The sequence below is a fragment of the Salarias fasciatus genome, chromosome 17, assembly GCF_902148845.1.
Source record: "Salarias fasciatus chromosome 17, fSalaFa1.1, whole genome shotgun sequence".
Taxonomy (NCBI): domain Eukaryota; kingdom Metazoa; phylum Chordata; class Actinopteri; order Blenniiformes; family Blenniidae; genus Salarias; species Salarias fasciatus.
Window position 1 is genome coordinate 3,719,399 of NC_043761.1, and position 26,463 is coordinate 3,745,861.

At 45.5% G+C, this 26,463-nt stretch overlaps 3 protein-coding genes and 1 long non-coding RNA gene across 4 annotated transcripts in view; all 4 read right to left on the reverse strand.

Moving 5' to 3' along the window:
- Positions 1–6,771: 6,771 nt before the first annotated feature.
- LOC115404483 (uncharacterized) lies at positions 6,772–9,411 on the reverse strand. The gene is made up of 3 exons (XR_003933357.1): positions 9,353–9,411; positions 7,687–7,892; positions 6,772–7,185 (listed from the first exon to the last, which is right to left on the reverse strand). It is a non-coding gene; the product is annotated as an uncharacterized LOC115404483 (long non-coding RNA).
- A 2,520-nt stretch (positions 9,412–11,931) lies between these two features.
- Positions 11,932–15,132, reverse strand: echdc3 (enoyl CoA hydratase domain containing 3). The gene is made up of 6 exons (XM_030113458.1): positions 14,943–15,132; positions 13,946–14,067; positions 13,718–13,815; positions 13,176–13,376; positions 12,919–13,097; positions 11,932–12,846 (listed from the first exon to the last, which is right to left on the reverse strand). The coding sequence occupies exons 1-6, from the start codon at positions 15,080–15,082 to the stop codon at positions 12,693–12,695; spliced, it is 894 nt and encodes a 297-aa protein (XP_029969318.1). The 5' UTR covers positions 15,083–15,132; the 3' UTR covers positions 11,932–12,692.
- Positions 15,133–16,478: 1,346 nt separating this feature from the next.
- kcnj8 (potassium inwardly rectifying channel subfamily J member 8) lies at positions 16,479–20,444 on the reverse strand. Its single transcript, XM_030113302.1, has 6 exons — positions 19,967–20,444; positions 18,655–18,803; positions 18,378–18,538; positions 17,340–17,479; positions 16,970–17,186; positions 16,479–16,797 (listed from the first exon to the last, which is right to left on the reverse strand). Exons 1-6 carry the CDS (start codon positions 20,311–20,313, stop codon positions 16,531–16,533), a joined length of 1,281 nt encoding a protein of 426 aa, XP_029969162.1. The 5' UTR covers positions 20,314–20,444; the 3' UTR covers positions 16,479–16,530.
- Positions 20,445–21,519: 1,075 nt separating this feature from the next.
- abcc9 (ATP-binding cassette, sub-family C (CFTR/MRP), member 9) overlaps positions 21,520–26,463 on the reverse strand; it is a 39,149-nt gene continuing 34,205 nt past the window's right edge. The window contains exon 41 of the mRNA XM_030113424.1: positions 21,520–23,713. Coding sequence (XP_029969284.1) covers positions 23,576–23,713 — 138 coding nt within the window. The 3' untranslated portion in view covers positions 21,520–23,575. The remainder of the gene's footprint in view (positions 23,714–26,463) is intronic.

A 26,463-nucleotide genomic window follows, 5' to 3' on the forward strand; every position in this document is an offset into this window, starting at 1 on the left:
TAAGGAGAGGAGGAGTGTTGTGAGTCCTTTACTAAGGAGTGTTGTGAGTTCCTTCACGAAGGAGTGTTGTGAGTTCCTTCACGAAGGAGTGGAGGAGTGTTGTGAGTTCCTTCACTAAGGAGTGTTGTGAGTTCCTTCACGAAGGAGAGGAGGAGTGTTGTGAGTTCCTTCACTAAGGAGTGTTTTGAGTTCCTTCACTAGGGAGTGTTGTGAGTTCCTTCACGAAGGAGAGGAGGAGTGTTGTGAGTCCTTTACTAAGGAGTGTTGTGAGTTCCTTCACAAAGGAGTGGAGGAGTGTTGTGAGTTCCTTCACGAAGGAGTGTTGTGAGTTCCTTCACTAAGGAGAGGAGGAGTGTTGTGAGTCCTTTACTAAGGAGTGTTGTGAGTTCCTTCACTAAGGAGAGGAGGAGTGTTGTCAGTTCCTTCACTAAGGAGTGTTGTGAGTCCTTTACTAAGGAGTGTTGTAAATTCCTTTACTAAAGAGAGGAGTGTTGTAAATTCCTTCACTAAGGAGAGGAGTGTTGTGAGTTCCTTCACTGAGGAGTGTTGTGAGGTCATTCACTAAGGAGAGGAGGAGTGTTGTGAGTTCCTTCACTAAGGAGAGGAGTGTTGAGTTCCTTCACTCAGGAGAGGAGGAGTGTTGTGAGTCCTTTACTAAGGAGTGTTGTGAGTTCCTTCACTAGGGAGTGTTGTGAGTTCCTTCACGAAGGAGAGGAGGAGTGTTGTGAGTTCCTTCACTAAGGAGAGGAGTGTTGAGTTCCTTCACTCAGGAGAGGAGGAGTGTTGTGAGTTCCTTCACTAAGGAGAGGAGGAGTGTTGTGAGTTCCTTCACTAAGGAGTGTTGTCAGTTCCTTCACTAAGGAGAGGAGGAGTGTTGTGAGTTCCTTCACTAAGGAGAGGAGGAGTGTTGTGAGTTCCTTCACTAAGGAGTGTTGTCAGTTCCTTCACTAAGGAGAGGAGGAGTGTTGTGAGTTCCTTGACTAAGGAGAGGAGGAGTGTTGTGAGTCCTTTACTAAGGAGTGTTGTGAGTTCCTTCACGAAGGAGTGTTGTGAGTTCCTTCACGAAGGAGTGGAGGAGTGTTGTGAGTTCCTTCAAAAAGGAGTGTTTTGAGTTCCTTCACTAGGGAGTGTTGTGAGTTCCTTCACGAAGGAGAGGAGGAGTGTTGTGAGTCCTTTACTAAGGAGTGTTGTGAGTTCCTTCACAAAGGAGTGGAGGAGTGTTGTGAGTTCCTTCACGAAGGAGTGTTGTGAGTTCCTTCACTAAGGAGAGGAGGAGTGTTGTGAGTTCCTTCACTCAGGAGAGGAGTGTTGAGTTCCTTCACTCAGGAGAGGAGGAGTGTTGTGAGTCCTTTCTAAGGAGTGTTGTGAGTTCCTTCACTAAGGAGAGGAGGAGTGTTGTGAGTTCCTTCACTAGAGTGTGTGTGAGTTCCTTCACGAAGGAGAGGAGGAGTGTTGTGAGTTCCTTCACTAAGGAGAGGAGTGTTGAGTTCCTTCACTCAGGAGAGGAGGAGTGTTGTGAGTCCTTTTCTAAGGAGTGTTGTGAGTTCCTTCACTAAGGAGAGGAGGAGTGTTGTGAGTTCCTTCACTAGGGAGTGTTGTGAGTTCCTTCACGAAGGAGAGGAGGAGTGTTGTGAGTTCCTTCACTAAGGAGAGGAGTGTTGAGTTCCTTCACTCAGGAGAGGAGGAGTGTTGTGAGTCCTTTACTAAGGAGTGTTGTGAGTTCCTTCACTAAGGAGAGGAGGAGTGTTGTGAGTCCTTTACTAAGGAGTGTTGTGAGTTCCTTCACAAAGGAGTGGAGGAGTGTTGTGAGTTCCTTCACTAGGGAGTGTTGTGAGTTCCTTCACGAAGGAGAGGAGGAGTGTTGTGAGTTCCTTCACTAAGGAGAGGAGGAGTGTTGTGAGTTCCTTCACTAAGGAGAGGAGGAGTGTTGTGAGTCCTTTACTAAGGAGTGTTGTGAGTTCCTTCACAAAGGAGTGGAGGAGTGTTGTGAGTTCCTTCACTAGGGAGTGTTGTGAGTTCCTTCACGAAGGAGAGGAGGAGTGTTGTGAGTTCCTTCACTAAGGAGAGGAGGAGTGTTGTGAGTCCTTTACTAAGGAGTGTTGTGAGTTCCTTCACGAAGGAGAGGAGGAGTGTTGTGAGTTCCTTCACTAAGGAGTGTTGTGAGTTCCTTCACAAAGCAGTGGAGGAGTGTTGTGAGTTCCTTCACTAAGGAGAGGAGGAGTGTTGTGAGTCCTTTACTAAGGAGTGTTGTGAGTTCCTTCACAAAGGAGTGGAGGAGTGTTGTGAGTTCCTTCACTAAGGAGAGGAGGAGTGTTGTGAGTCCTTTACTAAGGAGTGTTGTGAGTTCCTTCACAAGGAGTGGAGGAGTGTTGTGAGTTCCTTCACTAAGGAGTGTTGTGAGTTCCTTCACTAAGGAGAGGAGGAGTGTTGTGAGTTCCTTCACTCAGGAGTGTTGTGAGTCCTTTACTAAGTAGTGTTGTAAATTCCTTTACTAAAGAGAGGAGTGTTGTAAATTCCTTCACTAAGGAGAGGAGTGTTGTGAGTTCGTTCACTGAGGAGTGTTGTGAGGTCATTCACTAAGGAGAGAGGAGTGTTGTGAGTTCCTGCACGAAGTAGTTTTGTGAGTTCCTTCACTAAGGAAGGAGGAGTGTTTGTGAGTTCCTTCACTAAGGAGAGGAGGAGTGTTGTGAGTTCCTTCACGAGGAGTTGTGTGAGTTCCTTCACTAGGAGAGGAGGAGTGTTGTGAGTTCCTTCACTAAGGAGAGGAGGAGTGTTGTGAGTTCCTTCACTAAGGAGTGTTGTCAGTTCCTTCACTAAGGAGAGGAGGAGTGTTGTGAGTTCCTTCACTAAGGAGAGGAGGAGTGTTGTGAGTCCTTTACTAAGGAGTGTTGTGAGTTCCTTCACGAAGGAGTGTTGTGAGTTCCTTCACGAAGGAGTGGAGGAGTGTTGTGAGTTCCTTCACTAAGGAGTGTTGTGAGTTCCTTCACTAAGGAGTGTTGTGAGTTCCTTCACTAAGGAGTGTTGTGAGTTCCTTCACTAAGGAGAGGAGGAGTGATGTGAGTTCTTTCACTAAGGAGAGGAGGAGTGTTGTGAGTTCCTTCACTAAGGAGTGTTGTGAGTTCCTTCACTAAGGAGTGTTGTGAGTTCTTCACTAAGGAGTGTTGTGAGTTCCTTCACTAAGGAGTGTTGTGAGTTCCTTCACTAAGGAGTGTTGTGAGTTCCTTCACTGAGGAGTGTTGTGAGTTCCTTCACTAAGGAGTGTTGTGAGTTTCTTCACTGAGGAGTGTTGTGAGTTCCTTCACTGAGGAGAGGAGTGTTGTGAGTTCCTTCACTAAGGAGTGTTGTGAGTTCCTTCACTAAGGAGAGGAGGAGTGTTGTGAGTTCCTTCACTAAGGAGAGGAGGAGTGTTGTGAGTTCCTTCACTAAGGAGTGTTGTGAGTTCCTTCACTAAGGAGAGGAGGAGTGTTGTGAGTTCCTTCACTAAGGAGTGTTGTGAGTTCCTTCACTAAGGAGAGGAGGAGTGTTGTGAGTTCCTTCACTAAGGAGTGTTGTGAGTTCCTTCACTAAGGAGTGTTGTGAGTTCCTTCACTAAGGAGAGGAGGAGTGTTGTGAGTTCCTTCACTAAGGAGTGTTGTGAGTTCCTTCACTAAGGAGTGTTGTGAGTTCCTTCACTAAGGAGTGTTGTGAGTTCCTTCACTAGGGAGTGTTGTGAGTTCCTTCACGAAGGAGAGGAGGAGTGTTGTGAGTTCCTTCACTAAGGAGAGGAGTGTTGAGTTCCTTCACTCAGGAGAGGAGGAGTGTTGTGAGTCCTTTACTAAAGAGTGTTGTGAGTTCCTTCACTAAGGAGTGTTGTGAGTTCCTTCACTAAGGAGAGGAGGAGTGTTGTGAGTTCCTTCACTAAGGAGAGGAGGAGTGTTGTGAGTTACTTCACTAAGGAGTGTTGTGAGTTCCTTCACTAAGCAGTGTTGTGAGTTCCTTCACTAAGGAGAGGAGGAGTGATGTGAGTTCCTTCACTAAGGAGAGGAGGAGTGATGTGAGTTCCTTCACTAAGGAGAGGAGGAGTGTTGTGAGTTCCTTCACTAAGGAGAGGAGGAGTGTTGTGAGTTCCTTCACTAAGGAGAGGAGGAGTGTTGTGAGTTCCTTCACTGAGGAGAGGAGTGTTGTGAGTTCCTTCACTAAGGAGAGGAGGAGTGTTGTGAGTTCCTTCACTGAGGAGAGGAGTGTTGTGAGTTCCTTCACTAAGGAGAGGAGGAGTGTTGTGAGTTCCTTCACTAAGGAGAGGAGGAGTGTTGTGAGTTCCTTTACTAAAGAGTGTTGTGAGTTCCTTCACTAAGGAGTGTTGTGAGTTCCTTCACTAAGGAGTGTTGTGAGTTCCTTCACTAAGGAGAGGAGGAGTGTTGTGAGTTGCTTCACTAAGGAGAGGAGGAGTGTTGTGAGTTCCTTCACTAAGGAGTGTTGTGAGTTCCTTCACTGAGGAGAGGAGTGTTGTGAGTTCCTTCACTAAGGAGTGTTGTGAGTTCCTTCACTAAGGAGTGTTGTGAGTTCCTTCACAAAGGAGAGGAGGAGTGTTGTGAGTTACTTCACTAAGGAGTGTTGTGAGTTCCTTCACAAAGGAGTGTTGTGAGTTCCTTCACTGAGGAGTGTTGTCAGTTCCTTCACTAAGGAGAGGAGGAGTGTTGTGAGTTCCTTCACTAAGGAGTGTTGTGAGTTCCTTCACTAAGGAGAGGAGGAGTGTTGTGAGTTCCTTCACTAAGGAGAGGAGGAGTGTTGTGAGTTCCTTCACTCAGGAGTGTTGTGAGTTCCTTCACTAAGGAGAGGAGGAGTGTTGTGAGTTCCTTCACTAAGGAGTGTTGTGAGTTCCTTCACTAAGGAGTGTTGTGAGTTCCTTCACTAAGGAGTGTTGTGAGTTCCTTCACTAAGGAGTGTTGTGAGTTCCTTCACTAAGGAGTGTTGTGAGTTCCTTCACAAAGGAGTGTTGTGAGTTCCTTCACAAAGGAGTGTGGTGAGTTCCTTCACTGAGGAGTGTTGTGAGTTCCTTCACTAAGGAGTGTTGTGAGTTCCTTCACTAAGGAGTGTTGTGAGTTCCTTCACTAAGGAGTGTTGTGAGTTCCTTCACAAAGGAGTGTTGTGAGTTCCTTCACAAAGGAGTGTGGTGAGTTCCTTCACTGAGGAGTGTTGTCAGTTCCTTCACTAAGGAGTGTTGTGAGTTCCTTCACTAAGGAGTGTTGTGAGTTCCTTCACTAAGGAGTGTTGTGAGTTCCTTCACTAAGGAGTGTTGTGAGTTCCTTCACAAAGGAGTGTGGTGAGTTCCTTCACTGAGGAGTGTTGTGAGTTCCTTCACTAAGGAGTGTTGTGAGTTCCTTCACTAAGGAGTGTTGTGAGTTCCTTCACTAAGGAGTGTTGTAAATTCCTTGACTAAGGAGAGGAGTGTTGTAAATTCCTTCACTAAGGAGTGTTGTCAGTTCCTTCACTAAGGAGAGGAGGAGTGTTGTGAGTTCCTTCACTAAGGAGAGGAGGAGTGTTGTGAGTTCCTTCACTAAGGAGTGTTGTGAGTTCCTTCACTAAGGAGTGTTGTGAGTTCCTTCACGAAGGAGAGGAGGAGTGTTGTGAGTTCCTTCACTAAGGAGTGTTGTGAGTTCCTTCACTAAGAAGTGTTGTGAGTTCCTTCACTAAGGAGTGTTGTGACTTCCTTCACGAAGGAGTGTTGTGACTTCCTTCACGAAGGAGAGGAGGAGTGTTGTGCGTTCCTTCACGAAGGAGTGTTATGAGTTCCTTTACTATGGAGAGGAGGAGTGTTGTGCGTTCCTTCACGAAGGAGTGTTATGAGTTCCTTCACTAAGGAGAGGAGGAGTGTTGTGAGTTCCTTCACTAAGGAGAGGAGGAGTGTTGTGAGTTCCTTCACTAAGGAGTGTTGTGAGTTCCTTCACTGAGGAGTGTTGTGAGTTCCTTCACTAAGGAGTGTTGTGAGTTCCTTCACTAAGGAGAGGAGGAGTGTTGTGAGTTCCTTCACTAAGGAGTGTTGTGAGTTCCTTCACTGAGGAGTGTTGTGAGTTCCTTTACTAAAGAGTGTTGTGAGTTCCTTCACTGAGGAGTGTTGTGAGTTCCTTCACTAAGGAGTGTTGTGAGTTCCTTCACTAAGGAGAGGAGGAGTGTTGTGAGTTCCTTACCTAAGGAGAGGAGGAGTGTTGTGAGTTCCTTCACTAAGGAGAGGAGGAGTGTTGTGAGTTCCTTCACTAAGGAGTGTTGTGAGTTCCTTCACTAAGGAGAGGAGGAGTGTTGTGAGTTCCTTCACTAAGGAGAGGAGGAGTGTTGTGAGTTCCTTCACTAAGGAGAGGAGGAGTGTTGTGAGTTCCTTCACTAAGGAGAGGAGGAGTGTTGTGAGTTCCTTTACTAAGGAGAGGAGTGTTGTAAATTCCTTCACTAAGGAGAGGAGTGTTGTGAGTTCCTTCACTAAGGAGTGTTGTGAGTTCCTTCACTAAGGAGAGGAGTGTTGTGAGTCCTTTACTAAGGAGTGTTGTGAGTTCCTTCACTAAGGAGAGGAGTGTTGTAAATTCCTTTACTAAGGAGAACTTACAAAAAAGAGTTACAGATCAAGATGTAAAATAATTGTAATTCTTAAAAATATCTTCTTGGAAATTTTAAACACCATCATTGACAGTCCTGCGTTAAGCGACCTGCTTAAGTCCCTACAGACCCCCCTATGTGCACTGAACCCCATGATGAAGGAACCACTGCTCAAACCAGCTTGATTGTGTTTTTATTTTGTAATTATTACAATGAACTTCCATTCAATTCAGCTTTATTTATACATCGTCAGGTAGAACAAGTCATTGGATATGATCAGTCAGACACCACGCTTTGCTTTAGAGCCAGATCACCAAACACCATTCCTCCTTTGAGACGACAGTCTTGAAATATCATGTTTTCAACGGACACGTCACACACAGGACAGCATCACCTGAGACTACAAGAACACATAATCCATTACAGTTAAAATGTGTAGCAAAGCATCCAAATAAATCAGTATTTTCCTCCGCAGCTTCTCCTGTCCTGTTGTCTCAATGTCATTCTAATTCAACATGTCATTCTGGCGTCCTTGTTCAGGATCCTCCGTCCATTCTCACTGCGCTGCCGTCTGTCGGGCTCCCTGGACGAGCTGCCACCCCCAGTCTGTTCTCCCAAGTCCTGGGAAAAGAGAAAACACCAACTAGTATCTGGCCAAAACATCAGATGCAGAAAACATGAAATTGACGTAGTTCTCATACTTTCACATTTCAGTCTTCAACCACACTGAGTCCCATTCAAGGATCAAACATCACCGCTCTGACCGCACAGCCGCTAAGAACCCAGTGGCAGCCTCGTGGTAACGCAGAAGATCAAAACATCAACCAAGATAACCCAAAGGACATCACACTACTGAGACATCACTGTGTCCGTCTGATAGATCAACCGGAAGCTAGTGATCCAAACACCTCATCAATGAAATTCACCTGATCAATGAAAGTAAAAACTCTCAGGGGTGCTCGGACTTTTCTCATCCCATTATGTGGTTCTAATGTCAATGGTGTTGAAAACACCAGAGCTTCATCGATGGTGGTCACTACTGCACAGTCACAGTATTGTCAGGAGGATGAGCTGGAGCCCACGGAGCAGCCTGAAGGGTCACACTTGGCTTCAGATGCTCACAGTAAAAGAGTGCACGCAGTGCCGACTCCCTTGTCCACTGAGGCCACAGGCTGCAGGTGTGTCTGTCTGAACTCAGCTGTGGGTTTGATCTCTGGGAACTGGTTTCCTCCGCTGCCTCGTCTCTGCAGCTTGGTCACCTCTTCATTCAGGTTCTTGTGGGACGCAGGGCAAACATCTACAGCACCAGCAGAGCGTGAGGAGGAGTCCTGGAGACACATGGAGTCAGACTATCCTAAGACAAACACAATATAGACAGAAAGTCCAACAACGGGAGTGAACCAAGCTCTGGGGCTGAACCATTTGAGGAAAACACCTAATTACGATTCTTATCTTGAATGGTCATTGCTTCCTCCATGGACCAACTGCAGTTATCATTACAACTGAACAGCTATAAGGGATAAAAAAAAAAAAAAAAAAAAAGGTTTTGCGACAGTTAAACTAGAAATTAGTTGAGAATCACAATTGGCAGTAATCTGAAACCAAATTCGGATGAGCTTGAAATAAAATCTTAAATTAGTAAAAAATCCAGCCTGAAATGTCAGATTGTTGATTATATTCATAGATATTATTCAGCGACACTTTATAATCCATTCACTCTGCTAAAACATATTGTACATGTTATATATCATACTGTATAATTATATATTGCATCGTTTATTGCATATTGCATTGTATATGTTGTATATATTATATCTTTCCTGTTATATTTTTAAGATTCATGTTGTACATAGAACTTATTGTCTTCAGCATCTATTATCAATCCTACTACGGTTTGCATTATTTCTTGTTCTTTATTGCACCATTCATTACTTTTGCACCCCGCTGTGTGTTCTATGAGCCTACACACCTGAAAATTTCTCCACTGTGAGATTAATAAAGTCTTCTATTCTACATTTATTGCGAAATGTGCTAAATAACATTAAACAACTGCTGTCTCTTCTGGATTTTGACACTTTCTTTTTTTTTTTATCTTAAACCAAAAAAAAGTGCTAAATCAAAACTGAAAAACCTTCTGAACAAAACAAAAAATCAACAAAAAATACACACTAAAGTCTACAGCAGCAGACACAAATCAATGAACTAAACATGATATATCCGATATGTAAACTGCACAATCCTACATGCCTATGAACGCACGCACAAGCGGCAGACCAACAGAAAAAAAATTGAAACTATATTGAACAAACAGATATATACCAGATAAAACTCCACACAGCTACAATGTCGCCAGTATTCTTCTTCTTCTGACCCAAACGGAGTAGCTCGGTGAGTTTCTTCTTCACTCTGCTTGGTGGGCTACAGCACTAGTTACAGCGCCACGTAGTGGCTGGGCCCTAGAATTACATGCCGTGCCATACAGCCTTCAGAACACAGTGAAAAAAAATTATGCATCTTGCCTTTTTTTAATGTGGCCGGGACAAACAACGTCCTGTACGGGACGCGCCTCTTTTGGCTCAAATATGTGACGTCCCGGCTAATACGGGACAGTTGGCAAAACTAGCGTGAACATGGATGGAGCTGGAACGAGCTGCTCCGCCTGAGAACATTCACAGGTCCGATTTGTGTCGCCGCTTCATTTACCCGAACATCCGGGGCATGCAGTGATTCACCCACTACTCCGTCTCGTTCACACAGTTACTCTTCGGGTAAAACTGGAACAACTCACCTCACACACCACCTGCTACTGATCTGCTCCTTTAGGAAGGCGCCGCGGCCAGAGCGGCCGTATTTCACCTGTCTGACGTCACTCGGCGCGGTCCATTATCCAGACCCTGTAGGGGTGAACTGCTTGTTCTATGTGGATATTGTGGAAATGTATTAGCAAAAAAAAAAAAAAGATAATTGTATATATTGTTCTCAATTTATGACTTCATAAAATATTTATTGCATTTTGTATTAAGTTATGTCCTCAATGGCTGGTGAATTTTCATTTAGTGATTTCAAACCCCCCTAAGCATTTTGGTTCAGCCTGCAGCCCACAACTCAGACAAAGATACAATTAAACCATTAACCAATCATTGCTTTCCCACTGTTTCTGCAAACACAGCATTACAGATCAGAAAGAAAACTACACCCACATCTCAACAATCCTGAGATAACATGAAAACATAAAACCAGACTATTTAACTCTGTGGCAATGAAATATATTGAGATATTTTGCAACTCAACATCAACATTCAGGTGCACTCAAGGATTTAAGAAAAACGAACCAGACTATCTCCATAAATTCATCATATAAGTTTTAAAGTTCAGTACCGAGCAACAGTCACTTGTATAAATACTCTATCAGCACCACTATAAACACACAGATATGACATGTAGAGAAGACACTGGTTTACTGTCAGTCAGAATGCAAAACTCCTTATTTTGGGAACACCAGGCAGCTATGGGAGGTTTGGTTTGTTTAGATGCTGTGTGTGTGTGTGCGTGTGCGTGGTCCCACAACAACAAACAATCATTAAACCAATGGACCACAGAATTACAGTAAATATTTACATTGAAAACATCTTAAAACAGGACACTATTCACTGAAATTGGCAGAAGGTGCAAACTAAATAACTGACACGGTTCACTAGCAGTCTTATTTTTGACAAATAAAACCCACAAACTGTCCAGAAGTGCCCAAAAACAAACATGAACAGAAATGAGATTAATTGATGAGATTTGCAGAAACAACACATTCAGTTCCATCTTTGAGAATCAACACAACCAATTCTCTCCTCCATGTCCTCTGTCCTGTGGAATCAGTCCAGCAGTCTCAGAACGGTCTTCACTGGATCGATTCCTCCACCGGTGAGAGTCGTCCTCTGTCTTTTCTCTCTCGCCACACTGCCAGGAGCTGCTGTTTGGAAAAAAACATCAATAAATAGATACGTAATACATAATAGTCCATTCGTGGCTCCGTTCTGGGTCCAAGTAGTGACTTCTCGAGTGAACCGCCTGCTCCAGTGATCCCCTTGACTCCTACTCTGTCTTCCAGGGGTCACATCTCAATGACCGCAATGATCTAAAGCAACATTTTCTCTGGTTCTGCTGGGCCTGATTGGATGAAATTGATTGGGGTGGGATGTAGGGGTGCAGCGATTAACCGGTTTTTCTGTTAACCGCGGTTTGAAACATCACGCTTACATAACTGCAGACGTTCGGCAACTACAGTTATTTCCGCCCACAACAGTGCGTCAGTTTAGACTCCGGTGCAGCGCAAAATGCAGCCAAAACGGTCCCTTTGCCTCTTTCTTTCTCGCCTTGTTTCTGCACGGCCAATTTAGCGGGCGTACCACAACAGCACACACACCCATGGATGTATTAGAACAGACCAGAGACAAGTAGACTAGGAGATACAGAGAAATAGTGAAACAATGAAAAACACATGAAAATAGGCGGGGACCATTGTTTGTGTCACAGACATAGGAGCTGCAGCCCACGAATCTTGGGAGAAACGAGCTCAGCTAACCATGGTGGCTACGTTAGCATAGAGCTAATGGCAGACGTTGCTGAGCGGGCCGATACACCTGAAACTCAACACAACAACAACCTCTTTCCACCAATAAAACCTTTGAGATCTGCAGTGTAGGAGCATTTTGGTTACAAGAAGGATGCCCAGGGACTTGTTCAACATGATGGCTAACTAATTTGCAAAACCCGCCGAAGAAAAGTCTCGGCTATGGGCTCCAATACCTCGGATCTCCGGCAGCATCTGCTTGATCATCATCCCAAATTACATGCCAAAGTCGTTATAGTAAGTAAACAGAAAGAAAAATAAAGTTATATGATATTAAAGTTATATGATTCACACATTCATTTCACTTCAATATTATTTTGTTGTCGCCACAAACGGTGTGTCCTTTTATTTTTTTTTTAAGTTTTTTATCTGTTCTTATTGTAAATACTTTTTTATTTCTTATTGTTAATGTTATGCCTCTCTCTGTTTATCTTTCTCAGTAGTTAACCTTAATTTAACTTGATTTAATTTGACTTTTGTGTCTCTTATCTGTTTTGTGTATTTATCCTATCGTTATTTATCTGTGTACCCTGCTGAGAGCGCGGCTAACCGGAGTCGAATTCCTCGTTTGTTGACAAACCTGGCCTAAAAATCTTTTCTGATTCAGATTTCTGATTCTGAGATCGTTTGGAGCATTGAAATAAATCCTTTAGAAATGGTCAACTTTGACGACGCGTCTCATTAAAAACCCGTCACAAGAGTTTCTAACCACAGAAAAACATCAAGACAGCAGCCCATTTAAAATCAAATTTAAAAAAGTTTATTCACACGGAGAGTGTCCAGTGGACCAAAGCTCTGTCCTCAGTTCAGATTACCCTGCTGCAGCTCAGCATGAAATCAGAAATGAGACATTTTATCACTTCAGTGATATCAGAAAATCACAATAGATGATTGATCAGAAACCAATTCAGTGATTTCTTCAGGAGTTTTTAAACCCCTGGTCTGGGTCCCCCTCCCCCCTCCCCTCTGGTCCGGGCCTCCTGCTGGCCTGCATCCTTCCTTCCACTGGACGTCATGTGGTTGACTGAATCATTTCTTTGACCGTTTAAATGAACATTTTTCTGAAATATGTTGATAAAAGAATCAAAAGATGTAAAATAACTCTACATGTTTGATCTGTGAAAAAGACCAAAGTAGAAATAGACTTTATTTAGTTCTAATTTAACTGAAAGGCTTCAATCCGATGTTTGATCAAGCCATCGTTCTAGATTTAATTCTGAGCCCAGCTAAAGAAAGTTCTACGAGTTTTGGGTTTGATTCGTCTCCTGAGGCTCTGATTGGTGGAAAGTCTGCAGAGAAACAGACTGAAGGATGTTTTCTGATTCCTTTGGTGGTCCGGTTCCCCGACGGCGATCCAGACCACCAGACGGTGATCCAGATCTCTGGATGGTGGCCCGGTTCGATGATGGCGGTCCAGTTCCCTGGACAGCAATCCAGATCCACAGAAAGCGATCCGGTTGTGTGGATGGCGGCCCAGTTCCCCGGATGGCGATCCAGATCCCCATTAGTCCTGAAGCGGCTCGGCCTGGTGGCTCCACAGCGGTTTGCGTTTCTCCAGGAAGGCCTGGATCCCCTCCTGTCCGTCCCTCAGCCTCAGATTGTCCACCATCACCCGGGAGGCGGTGGCGTACGCCGCATCTCGACCCTGAGACATTTGTCTTTGGGACACACGGCACAGCCGTCAGTGCTGAACCAGTTCAGACCGGTTGGGACCGGATTCGCATCCTCACCTGTAGAACGTGGCCTTCCCCAGAGCCACAACGGGCCGACTGGTCTCGCACACCCGCCGGGCGATGCTCGCCGCCTCCTCCTCCAGACGCTCCTCCGGGACCACCTTACTGACCAGGCCGTGCAGCAAGGCATCTTGGGCCGAGATGGGGGTCCCCGTGAACAGCATCTCCATGGCAACCTGGAGGAGGAGGAGGAGGAGGTTAAATGTGTCACTACAGGCTCACCGTGGGTGTACCTGATGCGTTTTCTGGCTCACCTTCCTCGGCACGGCACGGCCGATGGCCACCGCCGGCGTGGAGCAGAACAGCCCCACGTTGACACCCGGCGTGGCGAAGGTGGACTTCTCTGTTGCTATGGCGATGTCGCAGCTGGCCACCAGCTGGCAACCCGCCGCCGTGGCAACGCCGTTCACCATGGCGATGACGGGAACGGGGACGTCCTGGATGAGAGTCATCACCTGGAGACAAACGTCCATCCAGACATCTTCAGTCAGTTCAGTTCTTCACTCTAAACTTTGAAATCATTTCCTTTTTATTTAATCTTTTAATTTATGAAAATATTAAGCTTCAATCAAGACATTTTTCATTCGTTCCATCAGCAGATTTGTTTTCATGGATTTAAATATTTAAGTGCCTGAATTAAGAGTCGAGTGTTTTTAGAAAACTTCTTTAAAGAAAGAGAATCTGGTCGAACATCAAGGTTCTGTGGTGGATCCCTGAAGAGCTGCAGCTCTAAAATCAGCTTTTGGATGTGGAACCTTCATCTGGATCAGAACCAGCAGAAGGTGATGAGCCCAACCTCTGAGCAGGTCTGGAAGATCCTCCTGTGGTGGTCTGAACCCTGAGTCCGGCTCAGCTCCTTCAGGTCGTGTCCAGAGGAAAACACCGGACCTCTGGCTGAAACACACACATTACTATTGTAACAACATATAATCTATAGGGTAAAACTAACCTAAACTAATAAAAGTAAAATATGTCTGTATACACACATAAAGACACAGAAACAAACATACACACACACACTCACCAGAAATGAGGATGACCCGAAGCTCGGGGCTGTCGATGTCTTTCAGGATGTTTTCTTTGAGACATTCCAACATGGACAGAGACAGAGCATTTCTCTTCTTTGGATTATTTAATATAATCCTCCTGGAACAGAAACGTTAAACTTTCACCCCACTGATTGTCTCAGAGGTTTGAGGAGTTGTGGATGCAGACTCTACACACCAGGAAATTAATGTGTGCAAGAAGTCTGTTAACTGTTAAACTGTGTTTTAATCATGCTGTTTTTTAAATTCTTACTGCTGCTGTACATGTTATGCATTTCAACCTAGTTTAATTATAAATTTGAAATGTTTTACACGAAATGTTTGAAATTACTAAAATGAATTTACAGCTTTTCAACTGAATAGATTTAGTTTTAAGGTAAATTAAAAGTCTTCATCGTCATGTGAGGCTAACACTTTCCTGTCATTAAAATCAGGATTTTTCTTTAAGATGCTGGATTTGGAATAAATATGTAAGCCGAATTTACACTGGGGTCTTGGTAGATATCTTGAATCGGAATTCATGCCATTTATTTTGTCGTCATTAAAATCTCTTCCCCATAAAATCTGTAGTTGTATGAGAGCTTTTTCGACCTTAAAAATATTTTTACACGAAAATGTGTGTGAAGAATATACGTTTAGCAAATGCCATATAATTTAAGGTACAATGAGAAGCACTATGACTTGGCACTGTCGGTAAAATGTGTTTTTCTAAAATATTAGGTATTTTCAAAAGGGCTCCTGCTGAGTTTGGGGACATTTTAAAGACTACAAAAACTATTTTTAACACAGAAATATCGTTTTCACTTCAGTGACATCCATGCCGAATTTACTTCCAGACCTTATGATACACATTCGTGGGCAGTTTTTAAGTGTAGCATTTATGCCCGCTGTTAAAATCTGCGTTTTGCGTTAAATGTTTTGTATTTCCTTCGGACCTCCGGGCGTTGACCGCTGGGTCGCAGTTTATAAACACACCTAACTCCGTGGTTCTGTTCTGTGACCGCCAGCGGCTCCGGTTCGAGGCTGGAGAACAACCGACCTCCGCTCAGCAGCGACGTTTTCCTGCTGAGGTGAAACAGTCCCGAAACTCTTCTGAGCAGAAAACTCTGCGACATGTTGCTCAGTGTTAGCAAGGTTAGCTCCAGTCACCTGTCAGCTTCACTTCCGGGATGGTGACGTCAACACGCAACGCTCAGGTTATATATTTTTTATCTCGTATTATAGTTTCATAATTTAATGACAAAGTTACCAAAATCTCCATGGAATGATTTTATGAAATTCTTATTTTTTAAAGTTTATGTTTCATTTTCAAAAAGTCAGTTAGATCACTTTATTCAGCAACATAAATAATTCACTAAAATTAAACAATAAAAGTCACCATTTATTTTTATCGCTATTGAAACATGATCAATATTTTTGATTGTATTATTCATGTATGTACTCCTCTAGTATATATCAGCAATATTATATATATTTATTTTGTTTCATTTTTTTGTCTTTACTGCATGACTGCATGCTTTGAGTTATTTAAAGTTTACCTTATCTTTTTACTAATTGTGTAAATTTACTGAAAAATTAAAAAAAAATATTTTCATCATGTTGTTCAATAATAATACAACAACGTGATGTTTTATAAATAATTTTATACATCACACAGGATATATGATTTCTCCTTCTTAAATCTGGAGCAGTGATTACCAACCACCGCAGGAGGGCGCCAAAGACTCGCAGAGAAATCAAGAAGTCCTGTTCATTTGAAAGGGGAAAGTATTCTGTTTAAAAATTTTATTTAGCTCACAACACTACTCTAAGTATTCATATTAACAGTGTGATTGTTTAAAAAGAAATCTTATAGAAAAATACCTTTGGTTTTAAAATGATGTGAAGATGTGTAGAACAATGAGGAGGATGTGAAATGTAGCCATTACACAGACAGTAATCCAGCCACTTGGTCAAACAGGTTTAATGAGACATCTTCAAATCCACAGCTCTTCTTCTCCTTTCATTGACGATTGCCTTTTCCTGATTTTCCAACCAGTATTTCACGTTTCTACACATTTCTGGATTGTGTACTGAATAGAAGACACGAGGAAGGGAGAGGCTTGAAGGTGTAAAGTGCTGTTAGAGCTGAGTGTTAAAATCTATGCCCTGCTCTGCCTGGACTGCAGCGTCATGGCAGCTTCATCACTGGACTAAAAACAGTGCATGCCCTGGTGGACAGATGTGGAACTGCACTAAAAAATGGGATTTATTTTTGCTTCTTCATTTGAGAAAGGTTTACTGAGAATACCAGACATGTTGGTTGTTGGTGTGACTGACAGGTTCGTCTTTGTGAGGAGACGCTGAATTCAGTCGGACCGAGAAAAACCTGTTTCTTTCGTTTTGAGGTATTTTGTGGCTGATTTCTTTGTTTTAACGAGGGAAGCAGGAATGTTTCTCTATCTGGTTGATCCGCCGCTAACAAGCTGCACACACACGTGAATAACATCAGCAGTAAATGTGTCTGGAGGGGTCGGGGCAAGAAGGCCACGCCCAGGATGCCGGCAGCGGCGGGGGCCTGGTGTCAGGTGACAGCGTTGAGACTCTGGATGGCGTTGAGGCTCTGGCCGCCCTCGCTCGGGGAGAAGAACTGCACTTTGGGCGCCACCAGGCCCGAGTTGTTCCTGCGCAGGCTGCCGCTGCTCCCGCCTTTGCGCATGGAGTTGTTGCGCCTCATGGAGTTGCGCTTCCTCAGCGAGTTCTGGTGCGACAGCTCGCTCTTCTGCAGCGTCTGGATCAGGATGGACGGCTTCTCGTCCAGCTCGCGAGCGCTGCAGCGCGGCGTCGCCACCTTCCACACAACCAGGCGCATGTTTACTGTCTGAGACGAGCAGGTGATGCTAATGTGCTGCTAGCGTGATGCTAACCTGAAGCTGCTAATGTGAAGCTAACATGATGCTAACTCTGTGCTAAGCTTTGACCTGGTCTGAACAGTCAAACTGGATTTGGTGGAGGAAGGTTACCTTGACCGTGTTGCCGAACTTGGAGTAGTCGACCGAGTAGACGCCCTCCTCCTCCGTCACTATGGGAACGAAGCGGTGACCCCACTGGATCTCCTCAGACACGTAGGAGGTCCGGGCCTGCGTGGTGATCCCGGTGGTCTCCACCACGCCCTCCAGGATGACGATCACCTCCAGGTCGCTGCACTGCAGCTCCATGGCCGACAGGTCGTACAGCGGACTGAGGGCGGAGACAGCAAGCAGAGAGTCACCTCCACCCAGATCCTGCACCACCCGGAGCACCAACTACACCCTGATCCTCCACCAGACTGAAGTCCTTCCTGGATGCTGCTGGCCCAGTGCAGACAGACGGAACAGGACGGTGTGTTTATACCTGGTTTTGTCGATGACGTGACAGATGATGAGCGGCGCCAGGAGGAAGAGGCTGTTGCTGGCCACGGCGCTCTCGGTCTGCACATCAATCTGATGGATGGGGATCACTTCGCCCTCGGGCGTGGTCGTCTTCCTCACCACCTGCAGACCCGAGTTTATCAGCACACGAAGAGTGGAGGCAAGTGGAAACTAGCCTGGCACGCCGGACTGTCTCTCCATGATCAGAGATACACGGGGAAACAGTCTGGGACCCCGTGGCTTGAATCTGAATTCTTCTGCCGGGCCAATCACAGCCCACGACAGGTGGGAGTTAGCGATGCGTCATCTTATACCTCCCCCAAAACAATCGTGATGGCGGCCGCAACACAACAAGGTTTTACCACGGATCTGACTGAAGTTTTGAACAAACTGAATTTGTCGTTGAAACCGCAGCAAGAATCTGCTCTGAAGGCTTTTCTTTCTAACCCCCAAATTCCATCGGACGCGAAAGCGCCGCGCCGCGCCGCATCCCAGAAGCGCCGGTGTTACGACGGATCACCAGAACACCGGCGCGCACCACGGCGCCAGTCATTCGCTTCAGGTCTATTTTCTGCGCCGCCGCTTCTAAACGGTGCGGCGCGGCGCTGCACTCCCAGTGTGTGTTGACTGAAGAAACAAGACGCCGGCGTGGCGCTTTCGCGTCTGGTGGAATTTGGGGGTAAAACGGACGTATTCGCCACCCTCCCCACTCGTAGAGTTTTACGACAAAAACGGCAGAAATCGTTCACCGAAGAGTTGTCTCAACTACATGCAATGATCCCATGTTTTGGACTACAAAACGACTACAACGGAGCGCTGCGTACGTCGCATTGTGGCTGCGTCACAGCCTTGTTTCTTGGATTGGTTCTCTCCACTCAATAGTCCCGCCTCTCGTTGCCAGATTGAAATGCTGCCCCAATAGCGCGGTACCAGACTGTCTTTATATGTGTGTGACACATAAATAAAGTCAGTCTGGCATGCCAGACTAAGTGGAAACGGGTTCTGCGAGACATGACTCCACCTGTAATCTGACTGTGGCTCCGATGATCATGCTCTTCCTGAGATCGCCGATTCGGATCATGAAGCACAGCCGGTTGTTTCGGACGGCGATCACGGCGTGGCGGCTGAAGATCAGCGTCTCTGCGCGGCGGTTTGACTGAGCCGTCTTCATGAAGATACAACCTGAGACAAAAACATGACTCTGACACGTCGTCCTCCACCTTTGGCTCAGAGCCGTTTCTCACCGTGCGGCATAATTTTCCCTCCTTTCCCAGACTTGCAGTGTTTGAGGGAATTACCCAGCATGACGGCGTTGATGATGAGCCCCACGATGTTCTGCATGATGAGGACGGTGATGGCGGTCGGACACTGCTCGGTGATCATTCGGCCTCCAAAGCCGATGGTGACCTGAACCTCGATGGAGAAGAGGAAGGCCGACGTGAAGGACCTGTGGAGAGAAGAGGAGACGTTCAGTCTGTCCTCTGTCCACGTCCCGCCCGGGACATTTCAAACAAGCACTGAGGAAATAAAGCTTTTATCATTCCTGGGTATCAGAGCTGCTGTCTCGACAGCACACGTTACCTCCAGCTGAAGAATTCAGCTTTTTGGTTATTAAGTTAGAGACTACAACTGAGAAGAGATGAGGAGAGATGGAGGCTGAGGAGGAGAGAAGATGAGTGAGGTGGAGTAAAGAGTGAGGTGGAGGAGTGAGGTACAGTGTGGAGGGAGGAGGTGAGAGGTGGACTAAGGTGGAGGGACGTAGAGTAAGGAGTGAGGTGAAGGAGTAAGGTGGCGTGAGATTGAGTAAGGAGTTAGGTGGAGCAAGAAGTGAGTCGAAGTGAGATAGAGTGAGGTGGAGGAGTTAGGTGGAGTGAGGTGGATTAAGGAGGAGGGAGGAGGAGTGAGATGGAGCAAGGAGTGAGGTGGAGGGAGGAATGAGGTGCAGTAAGGAGTTAGGTGGAGGGAGGCAGAGTAAGGAGTGAAGTGGAGGGAGGAGGAGTGAGGTGCCGTAAGGCGGAGTATGGAGTGAGGTGGAGTAAGGAGTGAATTGGAATGAGGTGGAGGAAGGTGTCAGGTGGAGAGAGGTGGAGTTAGGAGTGAAGTGGAGTAAGGTGGACGGAGGAGGAGTGAGGTGGAGTTGGGAGTGAGGTGGAGTGAGGTGGAGTTGGGAGGGAGGTGGAGGGCGGAGGAGTGAGGTGGAGGGCGGAGGAGTGAGGTGGAGTGAGGTGGAGTTGGGAGGGAGGTGGAGGGCGGAGGAGTGAGGTGGAGGGCGGAGGAGTGAGGTGGAGTTGGGAGTGAGGTGGGGGGAGGTGGAGGGAGGAAGCTGCTGAGCTCAGAAGAAGGCTCCATCTTTCTTTTTTTTCTCCCTGAAACTTTCAGAGCAGAAGTTTCCCACGATTCCTCCTCTTCCTCAGGCAGAGACTGGAGAGAGGAAGAGGAGGATTAGGAAGAGGAAGAGGAGAAGGAGGAAGAGGAAGAAGAGAAGGAATTGGAGAAAAAGAGCTGAAGTCAGGCTGCAGTTTGTAAAAAGTCAGATAAATCAAGGCTCTTTAAGGCACCAGAGTCCAGGGTGGGGTTCTGGTTTGGGTTCGGGTTCGGCGGGTCTCTTACTTGACGTCCGTCACGCAGTAGCTGTCGGTCTCGCGGTCCGGGTCCAGGTCTCCGTGCGCGAAGGCCACGAGCCACCAGCTCATGGCGAAGAGCAGCCAGCTGCTGACGAAGGTGGTGGTGAAGATGACGAGGGTGAAGCGCCACTTGAGGTCCACCAGCGTGGTGAAGACGTCCTGCAGGAAGCGGCCCTGCTCGCGGATGTTCTTGTGCGCCAGGTTGCACGAGCCGTTCTTGGCGATGAAGCGCGCCTTGTTGACTCGGTCCCTGAACACCGGCTTGCGGGGCATGCGGGAGGCGAGCCCCGGCAGCCCGAACTCCTCCGGGATGATGCTCTTCCTCGCCAACATCTCGGCGTTTTTTTTTTTTTTTCTCGAACTCCAAGCTCCGCTCGTGGAAACGCGGCCCCTCTCGTGCGTCTTTACGCGCGGTCCCGCATGTCCGGCTGGCGAGGACGCGTCAAGGCGCACGGCTCCGAGAGGCTTCCGTCGACCTCCGGGGATGTTTGGGGAGTGAAGGCGGCGCGCCTCCTCCCAACAGGGACGCTCCCCGCTCCCCTTTGACGTAGTCCAGCTCCCAGACCCAGACCGGCTCAGCCCCGGTGCCCCAGTCCTCCAAGGACGCCTCAAGGACAGTCCCGGTCCACCGAACCACGGATTTCAAATCGATTCAACTTTTCTACTTCAGGAACTTTCAGTGTTTCTGGGAAAACAAAGGACTTTAGTGTCAGTTTGGTTAACTTCAACTCAATGGAAACTAGCTGTGGGTCAATTCAGCGTAGAATAACTTAAAGTAGACCAAGTTAAGTTAATGTTAATCAAGATATATAGAATACATGAATGTAAATCAAGTTAATTTAGAATAAGTTCATCTAGAATAAATGCTGATCAGTTAAATTAGACTTACAGCAGATCCAGTTAATGTAGAACAAGATAATGTAGAATAATCAAATGTAGATCAAGTTCGTGTTGCTCTTGGTTCTGACTGACTGTAACACCACGTTTCCCCAGCAGGTGGTGCAGTGAGTGGCTCCACCCGCTGGACTGCAGACCACCCGCAGCATCTTATTTTATGCTTCAAATGTTACTTCCTGAAGTATTCTTTATTCCCCAGCTTCTGTGTTTTCTCTCCTTCAGAATAAGATGATGCTCCTGCGAGAACCACAACTCAAAGGTTCCTAATGGTTCCACGAAGAATAAAACAGCTATCTGAGAGAAATCATGTACAACTGATGAGGTTAATTCTTTATTCCTAAATAAAGTCAGTGGCAAGTTTGAACTTTGTTTTATAATTGAGTAAAACTCTTAAATGCTGCTGAAATAAATACAAATCTTCAAAGATTAATGATTGAAAATAAAAATACCAGTTTCACTTGAATCATCTTGGATTTTTTATTCTGTTTTATGTAGACAGATTTGAATCGTTCCTCTCGGAGCCACCAGGCAGCGCCCTTCCGTAACAGAGTGTTTTGTTTGTGCAGAGTTCTAAACAAAAAGCTTCAAAGGTTTCACTCAAAATCACTTTATTAACATTTCCAGAGTAAAAAAGGAGGCACACGAAACAATAACCTGCAAAAGAACCGACGGTCAGGTCGCACCGAGACGATCAGCAGCCGAGAGACCGCCGCAGAATGTAACAGTCCCACGCAGCAGTGTGTGTGTGTGTGTGTGTGTGTGTGTGTGTGTGTGTGTGCGCATGTTCTCATTGCATAAGTTTGTTCCCCCGAAGCACAAAAACAAAAGTGAAGCAGAGAATAAAACTAAAACTGTGGTTGTGAGAAGAGTCCAGCGGGTGTCCAACATGAATCCAGCGGGCCAGAAAGAGGCCACCCGGACGGTTCAATCCGGTCGCAGAACAAAGTGCAGAAATCACAAACACAACTCGAAAAGTGAAGTTCCTGAAGGTTCCACTGGGGGGCGCTCTGCATCAGACAGCATTAGCATGCGAGTTCCAGAACCCTGAAAATCTGGAGACCCTCAAATTCGAAGACTGTCACATATTCAAGAACCTGTGTAAGTTCCAGAAGAGAACGGATGAACGTTCTCAATTTACATATTAGAACTTGATTCTCGATCCGTGGAACTCTGCTGCAAATTCCAAAACCGAGAAATGTTTGAGAACACTCCTGAATCTCAGAAGTCCAGCAAGATGAAGAACCTCTGTCAGTTCTCCGGCTCACAAACAACACACGCACGCACACATACACACACACACACACACACACACACACACACACACACGGAAGCTGTAAGAAAAGTTGTAGAAGGTCTCGTTTGATTCATTAAAAAGTTTCAGATTAAAACGTCAGCGCGACAAAAGCTTGACGTAAAGTACCAGAAGAAGCAGGAAGCTGCAGATTATTGCTTCAGAAATCTTTTTTTTTTTTTTTTTACAAGTTGAGGCTCAGATTTACAACCTGGAGTCACAAAGAACCTTTCGTTCAAAATCCCAGATTAAGATCAAAATCCACAGACGATATTTCAAATGGAGAACAAGTTTTGTTAAAAAACAAAAAACAAAAAAACAATTCATTAAAAGAAGTTCAGTTTTAAACTCAATGTTTACATTTGTAATCAATGTTACGGCCGTTACTCTGTTGTACCATTACTTTAAGGAAGCAAATAAATATTCTGTTTCTTTCACATGTTGCATCCCTTTTCCCTTGCGAGCCGGGTCGTAACAATCAACAATTTTGAAATAAATGTTGGATAAAAACTGGAGATTAAGAACCGAATATCTCATTACAGCAAAAACACTGATTTCAATTTTAAACACAAACAATTAAAAGTCATTTAAGATGCAAACTTGACATTAAAATAGAGAGATTAAAGTTGTGAAATAATCTGGAATAAAGCTGAAATTTGAATGAATGTGAACATGCAGGAAAACAAGAATCAAAATCAGAACCTTCAGAATAAAAGCTTCAGATAATCCTAATCCACTGGTCAGGACCAGCAGGCGGAGCGGCGGACGACTGGCTGGATGCCGTTCGATTCCCCCGACAGCGATCCGTCTTCAACATCAGCAGCGTCTGGAATCTTAATCCTGATCTTCAGTCTTAATCCCTCATTGGCAAGACGTCCGCCAAGTCTCCTAATGTCCAAAATGTGAAAAATCCTCCAAACAGTTGATTTTCTGTCGTTTCCTAGTACGTCTGATGGGAAACACTGAAACCTTCTGATGTGAGAACCACGAAGAGTCACTGGGATTATTTCAGACTATCAGAACTGAACAGATTAACCGGTGATATGTTGAACAGGCTGAATTCATCTGCCAGCGGCACTGCTAGATCTTCATAGCTGTAAAACATTGGACATCTGAGAACGTCTGTAGAATGTTCAGACTCTGTGGTTCTGTGCAGAAAAACCTCAAAAACTGTTTCAAAGCATGAAGAACTCAAAGTGAACCTCCAGAAAACTGATCTGGTGTCTACTGATCATGTGTGTCAGATTCTCTTCTCAGGAACCTTGGAACGCTGTGACAAATTAAAAGACAATAAAAGGAACTGATAATGTTCTGGCTAGAACGGTGAAGGTTCAGCGTCCTTCTCCATTGTTTGTGTGAAAGCTGCATAAAGAGAGAAGGCAGGAGCTTGTAGAGAAGGGGGCGGGGCTACATGTCGGCCTTGACAAAGGAGGCGAACATGCCGTCCTCCTGCTCCAGCAGCGTCCCCGGCGTGTCGTACTCCAGGATCTTCCCTCGCTTCATCACGATGACCAGGTCGGCCGTCAGGATGGTGTGGACGCGGTGCTGCAAGAACACAGAATGTCAGAGAACCACCACGACGGAACCACGCGTCACATCAGAACCCACTCTGCTTCAGTGCTTCAGTGACTCCAAACTACCCTTGATGTCTAAACTACCGTCGTTCTTCAAACTACAGTTGTTCAATGAACGACCTTTTTTCTCTAAACTCCTGCTGTTGTCCAAACGACCGTTGTTCTCCAAACTACAATGTCCAAACGACGTCATTCTCGAAACTACCAATGGTCTCTAAACTAGGGTTGTCCAAACTGCTGTCACTTTCTAAATGTCCGTCGTTCTCTAAACTTTCATTGTCCAAACTACTGTCATTCTCTAAACTACCGTTGTCCCAACAGCCGTCGTTCTCTAAATTATCATTGTCCAAACGACCGTCGTTCTCTAAACAACTCGTGTCCAAACCACCGTCACTCTGTAAACGTCCATTGTTCTCCAAAGTACCGTTGTCCAAACTACGGTCATTAGCTAAACTACCATTGTCCAAATTACGGTCATTCTCTAAACTACCCTTGTCCAAACAACCATCGTTCTCTAAACTACCATTGTCCAAACGACCATCATTCTCTAGACTACCATTGCTCTCTAAACTATCGTTATCCAAACTACGGTCATTCTGTATACTACCATTGTCCAAACTACAGTGATTCTCTAAACTACCATTGTCCAAATGACCTTCATTCTCTAAACTACCTTTGTCCAAACAACCGTCATTCTCTAAACTACCGTTGTACAAATGACCGTCGTTCTTCAAACTACAGTTGTTCAACGAACGACCTTTTTTCTCTAAACTCCTGCTGTTGTCCAAACGACCATTGTTCTCCAAACTACAATGTCCAAATGACGTCATTCTCGAAACTACCAATGGTCTCTAAACTACAGTTGTCCAAACTGCCGTCATTTTCTAAATGTCCGTTGTTTTCTAAACTTTCATTGTCCAAACTACCGTCGTTCTCTAAACTACCATTGTCCAAACCACCGTCACTCTCTAAACGTCCATCGTTCTCCAAAGTACCGTTGTCCAAACTACGGTCATTCTCTAAACTACCATTGTCCAAATGACCGTCATTCTCTAAACTACTGTTGTCCAAACAACCATCGTTCTCTAAACTACCATTATCCAAACAACCATCCTTCTCTAAACTGCCGTTGTCCAAATGACCGCCGTTCTTTAAACTACTGTAGTTTTTTAAATAACCATCGGTCTCTAAACTACCGTTGTCCAAACGACCATTGTTCTCTGGACCACCATTGTTCTCTAAACTATCATTATCCAAACTACGGTCATTCCCTAAACTACCATTGTCCAAATGACCTTCATTCTCTAAACTACCTTTGTCCAAATGACCGTCTTTCTTTAAACTACTGTAGTTCTTTAAACAACCATCGGTCTCTAAACTACCGTTGTCCAAATGACCATCATTCTCCGAATGACCGTTGGTCTCTAAACTACTCTTAGCCAAACTAATGCCATTCTCTAAACTACCATCGTTCTCTAAACTACCGTTGTCAAAACGACTGTCATTCTAATTGACAGTCGTTTCTTGACTATAACTTTATTCTGTAGTTTTCTGTTCCTGTGGCTTGAAACTTTAAAGGTGCCAGAAGTAAGAACTTTAAATAATTCAAAATTTCTCATTGTTCTCCTGTCATGGAAGAAACAATTCCCTCTTCTCCATCATCAACGTCTTGGCCTAGTTTTATTCTTTCAAATGAGAGGTGTGGTGGGCGGGGCTATCCCGTCACTACTTCCTGGTTCCAGGGTGAATCCGACATGACTTCCCCAGGTTGCCAGACAATTTTATGTTTGAGGCCAGCCAGTCATGCCAGCCGTGCACGTATCGTGCACCGCCCCTAAACCGTCAAAACTCCTGAAGCCTGAGTGATGAGAGCGAGGCCCTACCAGCGGACCAGCAGCAGCGTGACGAGACGCCATGTTGCTTTTTGCTCTTGAACTTTTCAGACAACCAGTTGAACTTTTTCAGTCGATTGGTTTCTTAGATATGTGACTTGAGTTTGTTTTTATTCAGATTCGAATTGTAGTTTCAGAAAAATAGAGTGAAAAACATGACAACACACTGCATGCACACACACACACACACACACACACACACACACACACACACACACACACACACACACACACACACACACTGTATGAAGAGCGTACAGGAGTTTGATTTGGTACCAACCAGGCTGTCAGTGGCTGTAAGGCTTCAGCAGACCCAGACCCGGACCAGGAACCAGACTCTGACCCAGAACCAGACCCGGACCAAGAACCAAACCTGGATCCAGATCCAGATCCAGACCCAGGCCCAGATTGGAGATAAAAACAGTGGTGGGAAACAAAAGAGAGAGAAACAGAGAGAGTAAAAGACAGAGTGAGAGAGCGAGAGCAAGTGTGAGAGAGACAGAAAAAGAGTGAGAGAGTGAGAGAGAGAGAGAGAGAGAGAGAGAGACAGAAGGAGAGCCGGGCTGAGCCGCAGTGGTCCGGGTCGACCCGGGTCTACTTGTGAGTCCTCACTAAGACACTGAAGAGACTCTCCGGCTGTGACAGCAGGTTCGGACCCGAGTCACTTTCCACCAAGATCCCAGAGGAGAAGACCAACACCTGGTCGGCGTCCAAGATAGAGGACACTCGATGCTGGGAGAGGGACAGATGGAATGATGAAGGATGGATGAAGAAGAGAGGAAACACAGGGAGGAAGCAGTGAAGGAAAAAGGAAAAACAGTAGAATTTT